This window comes from Lycium barbarum, chromosome 4 (assembly GCF_019175385.1).
Source record: "Lycium barbarum isolate Lr01 chromosome 4, ASM1917538v2, whole genome shotgun sequence".
NCBI classification, from domain to species: Eukaryota; Viridiplantae; Streptophyta; class Magnoliopsida; order Solanales; family Solanaceae; genus Lycium; species Lycium barbarum.
The window spans coordinates 33,214,159-33,233,679 of record NC_083340.1 but is presented as its reverse complement, the minus strand read 5'-3'; the positions used below and the strand labels follow the sequence as shown (position 1 = coordinate 33,233,679).

Below are 19,521 nucleotides of genomic sequence, written 5' to 3'. Positions count from 1 at the left end.
AAATTGTTTAAGAGTGAACGAGGAAAAGAGAAATGGTAAACTGAGTTGAATGTTCCAATCTGGTCCGTATTAGTAATCATTAGAATAACAGAGAGGTCCACAATTCTTTTCTAGTTTACTTATAGCTAATAGCTTGTTTGACTAAGCTTATTTTTCTTTATTATTTTTCCCAATAAATTTTTATTTAAAAAAAAAATCTTTTTCTGAAAGGATCACCTGATATCCTATATCAATTAACTTCTACTTGCACTTCCCTAGTAGCATTTAGCCGATTTATTGGGAATTCTTTTTCTGTGGCATGCAGCAATTCTTCGACAACAAATTAAGTGTTAAGTAGTACTCCTTCCATCCCAATTACATACACTCTTTCCTTTTTAGTATATTTAAAAAACTGAACTAGAATTAATTATCAAATGCAGAAATATCCAGCTCACTGTTTTAACTCTTAAAATCTAAATAATGTCAGTTAAGTTGTAAAATTCAAAATATGATTGGAATTGCCATTTGGTAAGCAGTGTTATGCTAATCATTGATTATTTTAAGTAGTAGAAAAAGGGAAAGAAATCTCACATGGCCAATAATCTTTTTCAACGGTTAGATAAATCCTTTTTTTTGTCAAATAGAAAAGTCAGTCAAAAGAGCATTTTGGTAAAATCCGACAAAAGCTTAAGCCTTTCTCCAACATATGTCCCTTCCCTTTCTTCCTTTTTACTTGCATCAACCGTTCGTGTTCAAATACAGGTCTAGGTGCATTCTAGTAATTATTCAACAATTCTCTGCCCTTTTTCATTTTCCCAATACTCCTTCTATTTATGACTCAAATTCTCACTCCCAAACCCTATCCAACCCATCTTCATTTCAAACCCTCAAAACTAAACCTCTCTTTTGCTCTAAAAAAAGGCCTAGAAAAACCTTCATATATACGTTTTGGTAATTACTCTTTGCAACTCTTTGTTAATTCATATTTTATGGCTCATCTTTCATGGTTTCTTTCTTTTTATTTTGGTAAATTACCATTTGCAACATTATGTCATATTAAACCTTTTAAGCTAATCTAATTTCAACCTTGTCTTGTTTCAGGATCCACTTTATATTCATCTTGCAGATATATTAAGTCGTGGGGGTTCTTCATTACACAATTTTTTAGTGCTCCCTGGTATGTGTTCAGAATGATGATGAGAATAGGAGCATTTTTATAGTTATATGAAGTGTCAGATATATATCAAAAGATTCCACATAGAAAGCTGAGATTATTTTATCTTTTAGTTCATCACCTTTTCTTTCTTTTTTTTTTCAACACTTTTCTTTTGTAAAGCACCAGATCCCAAGGTTTTGTTATACTATTAACAGAGAATTTTTCATGTTGGTGACAGGAAAATGAAGGATCATTCCTCTTAGCAGAAATTTGCTCTCAAGCTATATTGTTCCAATATCTTAAAGTTCCCTTTTTCCATGCAACTTATGATATAGAGCTATCATCAGCTAGAGAGAAAAAATGGCCAGAATAGGATCAAAATCATGCGATAAGTCGATCATGTTTCTGATCATGTTCGTGCTATTTTACATGCAGCAGTGCAAATGCTCCGAGCTCGAGCTACTTTTATCGATGAAAACAACGATGAAGGATCCATTAGGGTCTCTCCATGACTGGATTCCGTCTCAATCTTTTTGCAAATGGAATGGTGTTGTTTGTGATGACTTGTCACATGTTGCAAAAATTGAGCTCTCAGGGAAGAACTTATCTGGAATATTATCCGAGACCATTTTCAACTTGCCATATGTTGAAGCGATCGATCTCTCGAATAATCAGCTCTCTGGAGAAATTCCAGGAAATTTCTCTTGTTTGGCACTAAGATTTCTCAATCTTAGCAACAATAACTTCACAGGTCCACTTCCTCAAGGCTCAAGAATCCCTCTTCTCGAGACACTGGATCTCTCAAACAACATGATTTCGGGGAAAATCCCTGAAAATATTGGTTTATTCTCAAGGCTCAAAGTTCTTGATTTTGGTGGAAATGTCTTGGTTGGAAACATTCCAAAGTGTATTGCCAATATTTCTAGTTTGGAATTCTTGACTCTTGCTTCAAACCAATTAATCGGAGAAATTCCTCGAGAACTAGGGCTTATGAAGAAGTTGAAGCTTATTTACTTGGGATATAACAATTTCTCCGGTGGAATTCCGGAGGATATTGGTGAACTGACATCTTTATATCATCTTGATCTTGTGTATAACAATCTCACGGGTGAAATCCCCTCATCTTTAGGTAATCTCACCAATCTTCAGTACCTTTTTCTCTACATAAACAAGCTCACTGGCCCGATTCCAAGATCCCTATTTAATCTCAAGAAAATGGTATCACTTGATTTAAGTGATAATTTCTTGTCTGGTGAAATCCCTGAGCTTATATCCCAAATGCAAAAGTTGGAAGTTCTACAATTGTTTGCCAACAATTTCACAGGTAGAATTCCAAATACTTTGACTTCCTTGCCTCATCTCCAAGTTCTTCAATTATGGTCTAATAAATTATCAGGTGAGATTCCTAAGGACCTTGGAAAATACCACAATCTCACAATCCTAGACCTTTCCACCAACAATCTCACCGGGAAAATACCCGAATCCATATGTTCTTCCAGCCATCTTTTTAAACTCATACTCTTCTCAAATTCACTCCAAGGCGAAATCCCTGTGAGCTTGAGCCGTTGCAAAAGCTTACAGAGGGTCCGCCTACAAAACAACCAACTCACTGGTGAATTGTCCTCGGAATTCACAAAGCTCCCCCGTGTTTACTTCCTTGATATCTCAGGCAACTATCTTTTTGGCTCCATTAGTGAAAGGAAATGGGATATGCCAGCACTTCAAATGCTAAATTTGGCTAGGAACAAGTTTTTTGGTACCTTGCCAGATTCCTTTGGTAGCAAGAATCTTGAAAACTTGGACTTATCCGAAAATAGTTTTTATGGTACCATTCCTAAGAATTTCGGGCAATTATCAGAGCTAATGGAGCTAAAACTACGCAGCAACAAGCTTTCAGGTGAAATCCCAGATGAATTATCTTCATGTAAGAAGATTGTGAGTCTTGATTTGAGCAACAATCAACTTTCAGGTCAAATTCCAACTAGTCTCTCAGAAATGCAAGTTCTTAGCCTTCTTGATTTGTCAATGAATCAATTATCAGGCGAAATCCCCCCAAATTTGGGAAAAGTTGAATCACTTGTCCTAGTCAATGTCTCTCACAACCACTTCCATGGAAATTTACCGTCCACTGGAGCTTTCCTTGCCATAAATTCCAGCGCAGTGGCCGGAAATCAACTATGTGGCCGTGGCGACGACATTACAAGCGGCTTGCCACCGTGTAAATCACTCAAGAAAAGCTCAGTTTGGTGGTTCTTCTTGACTTGTCTTCTTGGAATACTAGTCTTGCTAGTATTCTCGGCCTTAGTTGTCGTATTTATCCAAAGGAGAAGAGAAATGAAGCTCAAGAAAGTGGAGAGTAGTCAAGATGGTAATTGGGAAATACAATTCTTCGATTCCAAAGCTTCGAAATCCATCACCCTCAGTGACATCTTAGGAATTGGAGTTTCGTTCAAAGGGTTTTCAGAAATAAGCAGCACACAAATATTCGTGAAGAAATTGAATGTGAATATTCCAACAAGTTTTTGGACAAACATCCAAGAACTAGGGAACATTCGACATCCCAACATTGTGAAGATTTTGGCTGCATGCAAATCGGAGAAAGGTGGGATTTTGGTTTACGAGTACATAGAGGGGAAAGATTTCAGTGAAGCGATTCGAGCCATGAGTTGGGAACGTAGACAAAAAGTGGCTATAGGAATTATTAGAGCACTGAAATATTTGCATTGTTCTTGTTCCCCCAGCATTTTCGTTGGCGACCTTTCTCCCCGGAAAGTTATCATCGACGGAAAAGATGAAGCACGCCTGAGATTGAGTCTTCCCACTATGGTTTTCACCAGCACCAAAGGTTTCAGCTCCACGGCCTACGTTGGTCCAGGTAAATTTACCAGTTTACCCTTGTCATCTAGGGTTTGCTTGTTGTTTACTTCTCTTGTTTTGGCATATCTTAAGAGTTTAAGTACTAGTATACATCGACCGATCATGTATTGCAGAAGGTAATCTACCTTATTTTCAGGATTGTAAACTATAGTGCATTTTAAGGTACCTGCAGTAAAAAAGAAACTACACCGATAATATCTAGTATAACTTGTTAGTTGTATACCTTAGTGGCAGAAATGTGTTTTAACGACTTTTTTCTTATATATACAGACTATATATTCTGAAGAGAGTAACGTAGCTATGATGATTTTGATGAAAAATGATATTTCAACTTTAGGAAAGATGTGATAGGGATGACATGTTATGTTGAAAATTATTGATCTAACTATAATTTTTTTTTTCCTTTCTAATTAGTAGCATAGAAATAATTGTTAGAAGCTACGTACTTGGTCTTTTCTTGGGGTTCTGTTTTAACTTTGGCTCTCGTAGTCGCTAGTATTATGATACATATTGGGCCATAGCTATTCGCAGTCATGATAAAGTCAAGGAATTAAGCAAACAAATGTCATCGAGGCAATCATGAATGTTTCTCTTCTTGGCTTCATGAGTACAATGTAAAGACATGAATCTTCACTTTATTTATCTTATCATTTCTTTCTTTACGTAGAAAACAATAGATCTAGTCTAGTGTAACAAAATCATACTATAATCCTAATTCATGGTCCTTTATGCCATGCACGTACAATACCAATAGTACTCAAAGATAATATGTTAATTTTTTTTTCTCATTTCGATTGACTTGATCGAATAAGGTTCAAGTCTACCCGTATGTTAGGTGTCTCAGCTGCATACATCATGTGTAATTTTTTATTTTTTATTTTAATTTCAGAAATTGCAGAATACAAAGGAATATCGGAGAAGAGCGACATATACGGATTTGGCCTACTTCTAATTGAGTTATTGACCGGAAAAAACCCTGGTGACGCTGAATTTGGCAAGCACGAGAGTATCATCGATTGGGCACGATATTGTTACTCGGATTGTCATTTGGAGACATGGGTTGAATCAATAATGAAGAGTGATGCAGTGAATAATCAGAATAAAATGGTGGAGATGATGAATGTGGCCCTGCAGTGCACTGCTAGTGAACCAGCAGCAAGACCCTGTGCTAGTGATGTGGCCAAGACCTTGGACTCATTTGTGAGATCAAATTCTTGTGGTTTAGGCTTGAAAAGGTGTTCTAGTGTTTAGATTTTGGGATTTCTAATTAACTCAGATTTTGTTCTACCTTCTTTTTATGTTAAGTTACTTTTTTTTTTCCAACTTTTTTTAGTTTTTATTGGGCATAAATTATGAGTGTTGCCCAATGTTTTGGATGCTATGTGGCATCTATTTGAGTGTAAAACTGTAGATATGAAGCTAAATGCTAATATATAGTAGATTGCACCTTTTAAAACCATCTTCTCATATTTTCTTAGTAGTCTATCCACTACGTGCACGCAATGGCTAGTCGTCATACAGAGCGGAACTCCAAGCTTCTTATAGATAATTATCAGATTGAAATTGGTCTCCTTCACTTATATATAAATATTAATCTACCATTAAAGATATACCGAAGCATATATATTTAGATACCTTCTCTTCTTATCAGACGAAGATTAAGACTAAATGAATACTTCTCCATTCTGGTAAAAACATACTCATCTCTAACTTTGCGCTCACTCCTATATGATATTTGCATAAGCTAGATTTCACTGCGAACCCCTTATGGAGTTCAACTGTTTGATTCGATATCATGCATACATGATCGAATCCTTAATTGAAATAAAGAACCCTAATCGGGTGAAGAGAGAGAGAGAGGAAAAAGGAAAAACCCTTTTTTTCTTATTATATCTCTGAAAGTGTTTTAGGAAAGCTTATATATTTATTACAAATTGGACCCGGGTCATAAGTTGACTTGGGCCTAAATCAAACTAAAACTAACACAACAAAAATGTAATGGGCCACGGCTGCTACTGATCATTTGTAGGCCCAACACCCCCCCCCCCCCCTCTCAAGCTGGAGGGGGAAGCCACTCCAAGCTTGGAAAGAATGTGATGATGTGTGGTGCCTGCAAGAGACTTAGTCAAAATGTCAGCAAGCTGAGAAGATGTAGATATATGATGAAGAGTGATGAGACCATCAGCGAGGCAGTCACACACATAATGACAATCAATATCTATATGTTTAGTACGCTCATGAAACACTGGATTCTTGGCAATATACAATGCGGCCTGACTATCACAGAAAACAGGAACTGGACCAAGAGAAGACAAGCCAAGATCACCAAATAAACGAATCAACCAAGCTATCTCAGCAACAACTTTGCGCAGGGCTCGATACTCAGCTTCGGCTGAGGAAAGAGAAATGGTTGGTTGCGTCTTGCTTTTCCATGAAACTGGAGAACCCCCAAATGTGATATAGAACCCAGTAATAGATTTGCGAGACCGAGCGCAAGCAGCCCAGTCTGAGTCACTATAAGCCAGCAGTGAAGTGTCAGGTGAGTTAGATAAAAGAATTCCCAGACCAGGATCCCTTTGAATGTATCTGAGGACATGTATGGCAGCCAACATGTGTGGAACTTGTGGAGAGTGTAAAACCTGGCTGAGGTGTTGCACAGAGAATGATATATCTGGATGAGTATGCTGCAAGAAATTGAGTTTGCCCACAAGTCTTCTATACGCACTGGAATCAGACACTAGTTCACCCATGTCTGCTGTGAGCTTGACTGAAGAGTCCAAGGGGGAGACAACAGTGGAAAAATGGTCACAGTGGAACTCCTGGAGAAGATCAGTCGCAAACTTGTGTTGTGACATTAAATATCCTTGGGAGTGTTTGGTCACTTCCAGTCCCAGAAAATAGTGAATGGATCCTAAGTCTTTTATTCAGAACTGAGAGTCTAGGAAGGATTTGAGACTGTCCAGTTCATGTATATTATCCCCAGCAAGTAAAATATCATCAACATACACAGCTAACACTGATAGAGAACCTTCAGAAAATTTAGTGAATAGAGAGTAGTCATTCTTGCTTGAAATGTAGCCTCTACTCAACAGAGCCTCAGAAAATTTGGAAAACCATTGCCTAGATGCTTGTTTGAGGCCATAAAGGGGCTTTTTAAGTTTGCAAACCAGTGGAGAAGATGATGAAGAAGGAGGGGAGACTTGTAGACCAAGGGGGATCTTCATCTAGACATTCTCATGAAGATCACCATGCAAAAATGCATTATTCACATCTAATTGATACACTGTCCAGTTTTTCTTGGCAGCCAAGGATAGAAGACACTTGATGGTGGTAAATTTCACAACTGGAGAGAATGTCTCAGTGTAATCTATCCCCTCCTTTTGGGTGTCACCCCTAATCACCAGTCTAGCCTTGTACCTTTCAATAGAGCCATCAGATCTCTGCTTGATCTTGTAGACCCATTTGGAAGGTATAGGCTTCTTGGAGGGGGGAAGAGGAACAATATCCCAAGTCTGATTTGCTTCAAGTACCTTAAATTCTTGTAGCATGGCCTCTTGCCAGACAGGATTAGAAACAGCCTGCTGGTAAAACTGAGGTTCATGCATATGCAACTCAGTTGGAAAAACCTTGGATATAGATGTAGGTTGAGATTGGGAAGTGTTGCAGATGTAATTATCTAAAAAGGCTGGTCTAGTGTGGATTCTGCTGGAAGTTCTACTAGGTAAAGGAGCATGAGGCATAACAGGTGTAGAGGAAACAAGAGGAATTTGGTCTACAGGTGGTGCAGCAGGAATAAGAGGATGCTCTGCAATCTGGTCTGTCACGACCCAACTAAGGGGCCGTGACGGGTACCCGGGGCTAACCACCGAGCACCGCTCATTCTATGACTTATCCTGCTAATTTAATACTTCTTTGATCAATTTATATTCAAATCATAAAGAAATCATCTTCTGTTTAAAATATATATACTTTTGTAAACATAAGCCTTTAGGCTATCAAAATCATATGCACATATATGTATATAAATTTCTACATAATGGCAACCTTGGGATACCACACAACCCACACTGCGTATCTACGAGCCTCTACTGGAGTACTAGACATATACATATATACACAAAATCATAGCTCGACTAGCACCTCCAAAATAGTGGAGTGCTCCCGTAAATCTGCTGATAGCTCCTATAGGTCGGCGCCGTCTCTCTGTCTACCTGTGGGCATGAACACAGCGTCCAAAGAAAACGGACGTCAGTACGAAAATTGTACTGAGTATGTAAGGCATAACAATGAAAAGACGTCAATGAGATAAAGGAAACATCAATAAGGAGCAACTGTATATGACTGTCACGTATAGAAGAAATAGCACATGCTGACTTACTTCATATCATATATTGCTGCGGAACGTGCAGCCCGATCCATATATCATCATATATAAATATATTGCCGCGGAACGAACGACCTGATCCATATGTCATCATACATTAATATATTGCCGTGGAACGTACGACCCGATCCATATATAGTATAGTATGTTAGTGCCGAGGAACGTACGACCCGATCCATCACCCATATATCCCGCGTCCGGGTACCCCGCGTCCGGGATGAAATCATGATATGCCAGCTGTACAGGTGGCTATGCGTCTATAGCGCCTCACCTTTCCCCACTTCCCCTGAGAACATTTTCATATCATATATATATATATACATACGTAATATTCATAACATGCAGGAGAACCCAAGGAAAAGCTATAACTCCATCGGAGTGACGTAAGGTCGAACACCTCCGGGTATATTATGGATTAATCATGATCGTCATGTGTCACCTTGAAGGGACAATCATCATAAGGCGAGACTGTCAACGAAGACTAATATAAAAAGAACAGAGAGTAGGGTCATAATCTTGTAAGAAGTCATTCTATATACTTTTGGAAATATTAAAGGAAATATAATAGTCATCCATGAATAAAATTGAGAAGTCAAGAAATAGCTCCATATTCTTACATCGTCATTGAAATCATAACTTGGAACCTTTAAACATGAAATCGTCTCATCGTAGTCATCATAGGAAAATATTCTCATCTTTGGCATCATTGTAATCATGATAAAAAAAATATGTCCATTATTGCCCTCATAAGAGCTTACAAACTCGTAAACCTTCGTTTTGGAATGATGTAGGCATTTGGAAAATATTTACGGGTTATCAAGGAAGGAATCATGCTTTGGAATCATAAACTTCTAACTTTTGAAATTAAGGAAGTCATGGAAGCATTTATGAATTCACAACTTAGGAATCATGCCTTTGAAAGAAAGGGACAAGCCTTAACATACCTTTGTCGTTAACTATGCTATCGTTCGCTTGATTTCCCTTGACGTAACGTCTCTACCTTCAAGAGATAATTCGCACCATCGTGTTAGTCAATCGACGAGAAAAACGCGCTACTATTTCTAGGGAAAATTGGGCAGCGTTTCCTTTGTTTCTCCTACTTTTCCCATGTCATATTTCAACTCCCAACACTCACAATATCACAATCCACAATCGTCATTTATGTACATTTAGTAAAATCCACCATTTTCTTCCAATTAACTCACATTTATGGTTTATGGCCCATCATCATAATTTCGCATAATTCACACCCATGTCTTGGTCTACACGTCATTTATAACGTATTCCTAATTACAACGTTCCAACATTTATGATTCAATTCCATTATCATTCAATTACGTCACTATTCACTCAATAATGACCCACTTTCTATGTTCTTCTACATTTCAAGTATCTAAGCCCTCTAATACCTCAAACAACATGAAATGGTCATAAAACTTACCTTGGATGATGGTTGAACAAGCCTTGAGTGGAGTTTTCCCTTCTAGCACCAAAACCCTACTTTCTCTCTTTGGATTTCCTTGAGGAAGATGAACTTTACTTGGGTTTCATACACTTTGATTCATGGATTTGATGTTGTTAATCTTGGTTTCCTTTGATTTTTCTTGTGGATGAAATGTTGAGAGGGTTCTAGAGGATTTTCGGACCAAAAATGGTGAAAAAATGGGTTAAAAACGAAGTTGGGTCTATATATAATGGTCCAGAAGATTATGGACTGGCACCACATGCGACACCATGTGCGAGTCGCATGTCGAACATGCGAGTCGCATGTTGTGTCGCAGGTCTTGCCAGTCGATCGGTTCTCACTGGCACAACATGCGACACCAAGTGCGAGTCGCATGTCGAACATGCGACACCAAGTGCGAATCGCATGTCATGCCAGAACGTGATGAACTGTCTGTCGTAAAATGGCCATAACTTTTGATTCCGATATGCTGTGAAGGCCCACGACTATGGTTAGAAAGCTATTGCAATTATCTACAACTTTAATCCTGTGGTATTTTTCCCAAATTCCGACTTAAAAATGGAGTTTTGGCCCCTCCAAACCAGATCCTCCGAAAGTGTTTCCTTAACTCGCCCTTTTTGGATGGCTTATGCCCATATTTCGCTTATGGGTCCTTCTTGAAACTTACTTGGCACTTCATTACCAACGTAAGGGGAATTATAATTCTTCTCCAATAATTCATTAAGACACCATTAATTCGATACTCGTAACTGTCCTTCGCTAGTCAATTCACTGTACACGAACGAACATTTTCCGAGGTGTAACATTCTTCCCCCCTTTTGGAACATTCGTCCTCGAATGTTAAACACACGGGAATTCTACAAAAATTTCGCCAGAGTTTGCCCTGTAATATGGCACTACTAACCTGTCACAACAACCCATAATACTTAATGCCTCAGAGGGCCATAACAATGACAACAATAAGGGCCACACACGACCGCAACATCAGAAATATAAAGCATCACATACCTCAAAATGTTGATATCTCATGTTGGATTTCTCCCGGGGATTAAAATAAAAGCGGGTACATGGATTTCATTTTCTCTTCTTCTTCCCAGGCCATTCCTTCCCAGTGGTCGTCTTGCCACAAGGTCTTGACTGAGGCTGCTTCTTTATGCATTCGTAGGTTGTCACATCCCAGGTCACTGTAATCAGCGTATAACATGCACTTATGTCATATTCGAAGTAATTATCCTATTTATCCCTAACACTAACCCCAACTCCACATTTCAACTAATTTTACCATATATTTCCCCTCAACTGTCCCGGGGGTAGCATGACCACGCTATTCTTGTTTACCTCTTTCTAAGCAGTCACTTGGTTTCATGGGCGACGTATAATTACTTGCAAGTTACATAATTGTTCTTGCATGATTTGTGTACATACACATCTGTACGTGTACATGTGTCCGTATCTGCATCCTTATTCATAATCGTACTCATTTACATATCGTATCCATGGTCATATTCATATTCACATCTTTTACATAGCATGTCTGACTACGAAGGTTCGGTGTTTCACGTACCCGACTATGACTAGGCTCGGTGATTATTCGAACTGCAAAATCTTTTGTCTATCCGTAGCAACTTACCGCGTCGTGCTCTCTTCTTTCCTTTATTCATCTTATTCAATTTGATTTTTATATCTTACATCCTACTATAGAAAACCTTAAGTCTCTCTTATCAATTGTCGCTTATAAGTCACAATATCATTACAACGACTCTATCATTAGTGCATTTGTCTCCATTCTAGTATCACATCGCCATCCTTTACAATGTCCCTTGAGTTGTTTGCTCCTAATGTCACGTGGTTCAAGGTCTCCGCGGATGATTTCCAATGTAGCCTCAGATGCCTGCTCAATCCGTATTCGTTTTTTTTTTTTTTTTTTACCAATCGTTAAACTTATTTCCGTACAACTCTCACTCTTAGTTCCAGAGTCTATATCTATCACATCTTAGGGTCCATCATTCCAATTTCTATACTTGTATTCTTTTTACTTGCTTCCCCCCCTTTAAGGGTTTTAATTGTACCATTCTTAATTCCGTTACCTCACCTTCAAATCTTTAATTCACATATCCCTTACTATACTATATCTCATTTGTGTTGCTCCCCATAATTTATAACTATGATAATTCGTGTGGGAGGTCTTAACATACTCACTTTGCAACTTTGTAATCGAGTGATACAATTGGAATAGCAGTCCGAACAATAATGTATTTTACTTAGCTCCTTCGGTAGTTATCACTCAATGTCTAAATTCGCTCCAATTACAAATTTCGTCCCATAGGGGTGCTCACAACAATAGTAGGTCTAGTCATCCACACTATCCATATAATATCACTTGCCCTCTTTTTCAGTGGTCAAAGTTCGCTTGTAATGTCATCTTTGTTCTCGAGGGTCTAAGTCTCATGCGTAACTAATACCCCTTATGTCTTATGCTCTTTTACTCTTGATTATACCATTCAAAAAATACTACGACTTGCCATATCCCCCTTTTTTTGTCAAGTTGACTTTTTTTTTTTCATTGCTTGATATCATTTCTTGTCATTGAAGAACCTCCATGCTAGACTTTCCTTTAACAAGGTTTTATAAGCTTCCTCATCTACTGCCCCATGGTTCGCTTGTTGGCTTCATACTTGCATTCACCCCTTGTTCATATGGAGCATGTCATATCTTTGGTCGTTTCCTTGTTATACTTTACTTACTGTGTATCCCAGTTATCGCTATGTCCTCAATATATCCTGATCATAATCAACTCTATAGAGTGACATTTCTTGGTATCATTTGCAAATCTTGCTCATAAAATAGATTAAACCTTGCGAAGTGAGCACACTTAAGCTATTACTCTTTCTGATTATCCCTATTTCACTTATCACATAAGTCACTTCACCAACGTATTTACATTTATTATAGCCCTTCATATCCATATCTCTGTCTCCGTGATGCCGTTACTTTATTTTGCTAATAAACTTATCGTATCTTCCTCGTGCTTATCCCTCCAATCAATACTTCAATATCACCCTCTATTGGAGTTACCCTTTTTCTCCTATGACATGGTTTAGTACTACCTTATAACTACTGTTACTATCCATCCAATAGTATTTAACTCACCTCGTGTAGTTATTAATGATACTCCTAACTTAATCTCGTCCTGCCGTTACCTTGTCGCGCAACATCTCTTCTCGCTGGAACATGTCACAAGCTTATATTTTATCTTCTTTAGATTCTAGGAAAATTTCGGCAGAGTTTCGCTTGTAGACACAACAATCTCGAACCTGCACATAGCCCAGAAACACGTCCGATTTCTCAATGGGACATATATCGTAACACCTAATACGTAAGTGAACAACACAAGATCACTTACCATTAAGGGATATAAATAATAGTGCTTGTCTCACAAGTTGTGCCTGCACCCTCGGTTTATGATTCCAACATCCACATACATACACATATTATTTATATTCACTCGCTGTCAATCAACTTACTCGTAAATCATGATTCTGGCAATCACTGGTTCACTAACAAATATAAACATCTCAATCTGCTTGGTTGGCCCAGTCTTTTACTCTAACACAGTCAATAATATCTGAAGTAATAGATGACGTCATAAGGCCCAAATTAATCGATGCATACATATCATAAAAGGATACTGACAATATACCTGGAACAATGTCAGGGAAGGACTCAAGATCTTGTCGCTCAGTTAATGCATGGATATGACGCCGGGATCTACTCGGACTAGGCGTCCCTCTTTGGTCTCTACCAGCACCTACTAACACATATGGCCCTGGCCTTGGGAGGCATACCGATGACGAAGAGCCAACTACCACTCTCGTAGTCCGAACCTTATCTTTACCACGTAGCGATGGGCAGTTGCGCTTTACGTGGCCTGGCCGGGCACAGGCATAACAAACATCCGAGCCAAAACGACAGGGTCCCCTATGTAACCTGCGACACTGAGTACATCGTGGTACCGAGAATCTCGTCGGACTAGAACCACTCCGAATTCTGGAATTGGAAATTCTGAGGCCCTGGGATGACCCAGAATAAGTAGATCCATCAAACCTGGGTCTCGAGAACTGCGGAGGAGCACCACTTGTCGAATGAACTGAGTGCCTAGAGAATTGTCGCCTTGAATCACCCCTAAACTCATGATCAAACCCTGAAGAATTACCTTCCTTTCTCCAACCCCTGTTACCGTGGCCCATATCTTGCCGCTGGGCTTGAGTGGCAACCAATTGAGTCAGTAAAAGAATAGCCTGTCTCATCTCTTGGCCAGAGGCATCTGGGGGAGGAACGGGGAATGCTGGAGCTAAAGTTGAGGCTCCCCTTTGATCCTCGAAAGTAGGTGAAGTATTGGAAAAACGAGGTGGGGCTTTATTCTGGGGTTCGCCCTCCTCCAAATATATAGACGGCTCTCGATCGAGCCCTACTTCAACCACCATCTTGCCCTTCTGGGCTGCCGTAGATTTTCCCTTCATCAGCTTCGCTGAAATTATAACGCACCGTTAGGGAGGGGATAATCTTATAATATAGCTCTATCGCACAATTTCTTATGATGAAAGATGGTCATTTTTCCTAAATGCCCTGTAGCCTCCTGTTTATTAGTGTGGCGCGCAACTCACCATAAACAAGACTCTACTAGGCACGGCTCGTAGACACTTCCTAAGACCGAACTGCTCTGATACCACTTTTGTCACGACCCAACTAGGGGGCCGTGACGGGTACCCAGGGCTAACCACCGAGCACCGCTCATTCTATGACTTATCCTGCTAATTTAATACTCCTTTGATCAATTTATATTCAAATCATAAAGAAATCATCTTCTGTTTAAAATATATATACTTTTGTAAACATAAGCCTTTAGGCTATCAAAATCATATGCACATATATGTATATAAATTTCTACATAATGGCAACCTTGGGATACCACACAACCCACACTGCGTATCTACGAGCCTCTACTGGAGTACTAGACATATACATATATACACAAAATCATAGCTCGACTAGCACCTCCAAAATAGTGGAGTGCTCCCGTAAATCTGCTGATAGCTCCTATAGGTCGGCGCCGTCTCTCTATCTACCTGTGGGCATCAACACAGTGTCCAAAGAAAACAAACGTCAGTACGAAAATTGTACTGAGTATGTAAGGCATAACAATGAAAAGACGTCAATGAGATAAAGGAAACATCAATAAGGAGCAACTGTATATGACTGTCACGTATAGAAGAAATAGCACATGCTGACTTACTTTTCCCATGTCATATTTCAACTCCCAACACTCACAATATCACAATCCACAATCGTCATTTATGTACATTTAGTAAAATCCACCATTTTCTTCCAATTAACTCACATTTATGGTTTATGGCCCATCATCATAATTTCGCATAATTCACACCCATGTCTTGGTCTACACGTCATTTATAACGTATTCCTAATTACAACGTTCCAACATTTATGATTCAATTCCATTATCATTCAATTACGTCACTATTCACTCAATAATGACCCACTTTCTATGTTCTTCTACATTTCAAGTATCTAAGCCCTCTAATACCTCAAACAACATGAAATGGTCATAAAACTTACCTTGGATGATGGTTGAACAAGCCTTGAGTGGAGTTTTCCCTTCTAGCACCAAAACCCTACTTTCTCTCTTTGGATTTCCTTGAGGAAGATGAACTTTACTTGGGTTTCATACACTTTGATTCATGGATTTGATGTTGTTAATCTTGGTTTCCTTTGATTTTTCTTGTGGATGAAATGTTGAGAGGGTTCTAGAGGATTTTCGGACCAAAAATGGTGAAAAAATGGGTTAAAAACGAAGTTGGGTCTATATATAATGGTCCAGAAGATTATGGACTGGCACCACATGCGACACCATGTGCGAGTCGCATGTCGAACATGCGAGTCGCATGTTGTGTCGCAGGTCTTGCCAGTCGATCGGTTCTCACTGGCACAACATGCGACACCAAGTGCGAGTCGCATGTCGAACATGCGACACCAAGTGCGAATCGCAAGTCATGCCAGAACGTGATGAACTGTCTGTCGTAATATGGCCATAACTTTTGATACTGATATGCTGTGAGGGCCCACGACCTATGGTTAGAAATATCTTTCAATTATCTACAACTTTAATACTGTGGTATTTGTCCCAAATTCCGAATTAAAAATGGAGTTTTGGCCCCTCCAAACCAGATCCTCCGAAAGTGTTTCCTTAACTCGCCCTTTTTGGATGGCTTATGCCCTTATTTGGCTTATGGGTCCTTCTTGAAACTTACTTGGCACTTCATTACCAACGTAAGGGGAATTATAATTCTTCTCCAATAATTCATTAAGACACCATTAATTCGATACTCGTAACTGTCCTTCGCTAGTTAATTCACTGTACACGAACGAAAATTTTCCGAGGTGTAACATGGTCATCAGGTAAAGGAACAGCAGGAGTGATAGGTGCAGGAGAAGAGTGTGAAATAGGAGGAAGAGTATCATCAGAAAGAGGAGCAGCAGGAGGAAAGACAGAAGGGTGTGAGGAAGTTGAGTAGGGAAAAATGTGCTCATAGAAGAGTACATCTCTAGAGAAGAAGATAGAATGATTTGATAAATTCTGTAACTTGTACCCTTTCTTGCCACATGGGTAGCCTAAAAAGACACATTGGGTTGATCTAGGGTGAAGGTTTTCCCTGCCAGGCTTTTGTGTGGAAGCAAAACAAAGACAGCCAAATGATTTGAGGTGATCATAAGGAGGAAGAGTATTGTGTAATCTTTCAAAAGGGGAAATGGAACCTAAAACTGTTGAAGGTAACCTATTGATGATGTATGTGGCTGTGAGTACACAATCACCCCAATATTTGGTGGGTAAGTTAGATTGGAACAACAAGGCTCTGGAGGTCTCAAGTAGGTGCTTGTGTGTCCTCTAAACTACCCCATTTTGTTATGGAGTGTGAGGTATAGTGGTTTGATGGAGAATGCCAGACTCATTGAAGAAACTAGTGGCTTCATGGCTACCTCCCAACTCAAAAGCATTGTCTGATCTAATGGTTTGAACAAAGGAGTGAAAGTGGACCTTAACCATAGTGGCAAAGGCCTTAATAACAGAAAAGGCATTGCTTTTAGATGAAAGTAAATGGGTCCAAGTGACTCTGGAGAAATCATCTACAATGGTAACAAAATATCTAAAGCCATTATAGGTTTTGGTGTTGTAGGGTCCCCAGGTGTCTAAGTGGACAAGTTAGAAAGGGGCAGAGGACTTAATAGAACTAGAAGGAAAGGGTAACCTCTGTTGTCTGGCCATGGGACATATAGGGCAGATGAAAGACTGTTTCTGAGAAATTTTAGGGGATAAAAAAGCTATGGATTTCATTGTGTTGAAAGGCATATGCCCAAGTCTCTGATGCCAAAACAAATCCATTTTATATATTGATGAAGGTATATTACAATAAGGAATTGGGGAATGGGAAATGATAGGATCAGAACTAGTGGTAGAAACATTACAATGGAGAATACTAGGGACAGTACTAACAGGATCATGAAGAACAGAATGAGATGTATCACTAAGTTCAGGTAAAAGAAAATACAAACCATGGTCAGCTTTACCAATTTCCAATGGCCTCTTCAGAGAAGGGCCCTGTAAGAAACAGGAGGAAATGCTGAAAACAGCCATGCAATGTAATTGAGATATAAGTTGGAAAATGGAAATCAAATTGAACTGAAAAGATGGAACTAATAGGACATTGACCAAAGTGATATCATGTTGCAAAGACAGTGATCCTGTTGAAACAACTTTCACTTTGTATCCATTGGGTAAAGTGATTAAGTAAGGTCTAGACAAGGGTTGAATATCATGTAAAAAATGTTTGTGTGGGGTCATATGATTAGTGGCACCTGAGTCTAATATCCAAGGACTTCTACCTAACTGAGCAGACAAACAGTTTACAATAGAATTTATTGCAGGATATTGGGAAATAGGCATATTGCACACACCTACAAAGTGAGCAGAATCTCCATCAGCAAAGTTGGCATGACCATGAGTGGCTTGAGATTCTCCAGAGGAAGGACCAGGAGTGGGAGTTAAATGAGTATGATGGAAGAGGTTTCTGAGATGGTGATACTGCTCCTTGTTCAACACATAGACTGGAGAATTAGGAGTATGGTATATAGGTGGTTCAGGAATTCTGCCAAGAACTCCAGGTGGAATGAAGTTATCTGTTTGAACACACGAAGCTGATTTCTTATTCTTTGTGAATTTGAAATCAGGTGGATATCCATGGAGTTTGTGGCATTTCTCCATAACATGCCCAGGCCTTTTACAGTACTTGCAGAATAGTGAAGTTGAGCTAGACGAGTTCCTTTTGGGATCAAAATTCACCTTCTGATTATAAGTCCTATTAGAGCTAGTGGAAGCAGAAAAGGAAAGTGAGTCACCAGAAAAACCCTGACCAATGGGGTGAGATTCTTTCTGGCTTTCATCATGTTGGAGAAGTGAGTAAGCCTTACTAATAGAGGGAAGAGGTGACAGCATCAGGATTCCACTCTTCACTGTTAAGTAGGAGTCATTTAAACCACTAAGGAACTGAAATAGATATTGGTCCTCTATGAATTTATGAAGTGCCCCACAAGAGCAGGTTGGACCAACATAAGCTGAGGATAGCTCATCCCAGAGACTCTTCATCTTTGTAAAATAGGTTGCAATATCAGAGGAACCTTGAGAGGTTGAACTAATTTCCCTCTGTATTTGGATATATTTGGAACCATTCGATTGACGAAATCTGTCATTTATATCACTCCAAATTTCTTTAGCAGTGGGAAGGCACATTACACTGATAGCAATGTCTCTAGTTAAGGAGTTAATGATCCAGGCTTTCACCATGTCGTTACATCTTTCCCAAAATGAGTACAAAGGTGAATTAGTGTCAGGTTTAGCTATTTTCCCAGTTATCAATCCTAATTTGTTCTTTGCAGATAAAGATGTCACCATACTACTTCGCCAATGAACAAAACCAGTCCCATTAAAAGGTATTGAAACCAATTGACTACTAGGACTATCGGACGGGTGAACATAAAGTGAATGCGACGAGTCTATGGTGAATTCCTCAAAACCTCGAGTATTACCCGTGTTGTCACTACTCGTAACGGGATTACTGAGGTTAGCCATGAAAAAATCAATATCGCGTTGGAAATATGTAACAAAAAAACAATATGAACCCTAATTTTGACTGAGCAATTCACAGAACAGGCAATTCACGATATGAACCCTAATTTTGACTGTGAGTCCTAAACAACCAATTTACAGCTATAGAAATCAAATAAAACTTTGTTCGATGCGGAATAAACGAATACGAGTGTGAGCAAGGAGAGATGTTACCGATTTTCTTCACAAAACCTGAAGAATCAAACCCAAAAACCAGATGAAATTGAAAGTTGCAATCTACACGAACACTCAACCATTTCTCGCAAGGGTAAGATCACACGATAGCTAATCAATTGAATGAACCGAATCCATGCTCTGATACCATGTTTGATTCGATATCATGCATACATGATCGAATCCTTAATTGAAATAAAGAACCCTAATCGGGTGAAGAGAGAGAGAGAGAGAGAGGAAAAGGGAAAAAC

At 39.1% G+C, this 19,521-nt stretch overlaps 2 protein-coding genes across 3 annotated transcripts; one reads left to right on the top strand and one right to left on the bottom strand.

Moving 5' to 3' along the window:
• Positions 1 to 773: 773 nt before the first annotated feature.
• Positions 774 to 5,471, top strand: LOC132635824 (leucine-rich repeat receptor-like serine/threonine-protein kinase SKM1). Of its 2 annotated transcripts, none has more exons than XM_060352374.1 (4): positions 774 to 930; positions 1,081 to 1,156; positions 1,374 to 4,010; positions 4,911 to 5,471. In XM_060352374.1, the coding sequence occupies exons 3-4, from the start codon at positions 1,496 to 1,498 to the stop codon at positions 5,261 to 5,263; spliced, it is 2,868 nt and encodes a 955-aa protein (XP_060208357.1). In that variant the 5' UTR covers positions 774 to 930; positions 1,081 to 1,156; positions 1,374 to 1,495; the 3' UTR covers positions 5,264 to 5,471. The 2 variants fall into 2 exon arrangements, with proteins under 2 accessions (XP_060208357.1, XP_060208356.1); XM_060352373.1 differs by having other exon boundaries at positions 775 to 930; positions 4,902 to 5,471.
• Positions 5,472 to 16,288: 10,817 nt separating this feature from the next.
• On the bottom strand, positions 16,289 to 19,060 carry LOC132637387 (uncharacterized). The gene is made up of 4 exons (XM_060354480.1): positions 17,645 to 19,060; positions 17,401 to 17,533; positions 16,915 to 17,061; positions 16,289 to 16,548 (listed from the first exon to the last, which is right to left on the bottom strand). Exons 1-4 carry the CDS (start codon positions 19,058 to 19,060, stop codon positions 16,289 to 16,291), a joined length of 1,956 nt encoding a protein of 651 aa, XP_060210463.1.
• Positions 19,061 to 19,521: the final 461 nt, after the last annotated feature.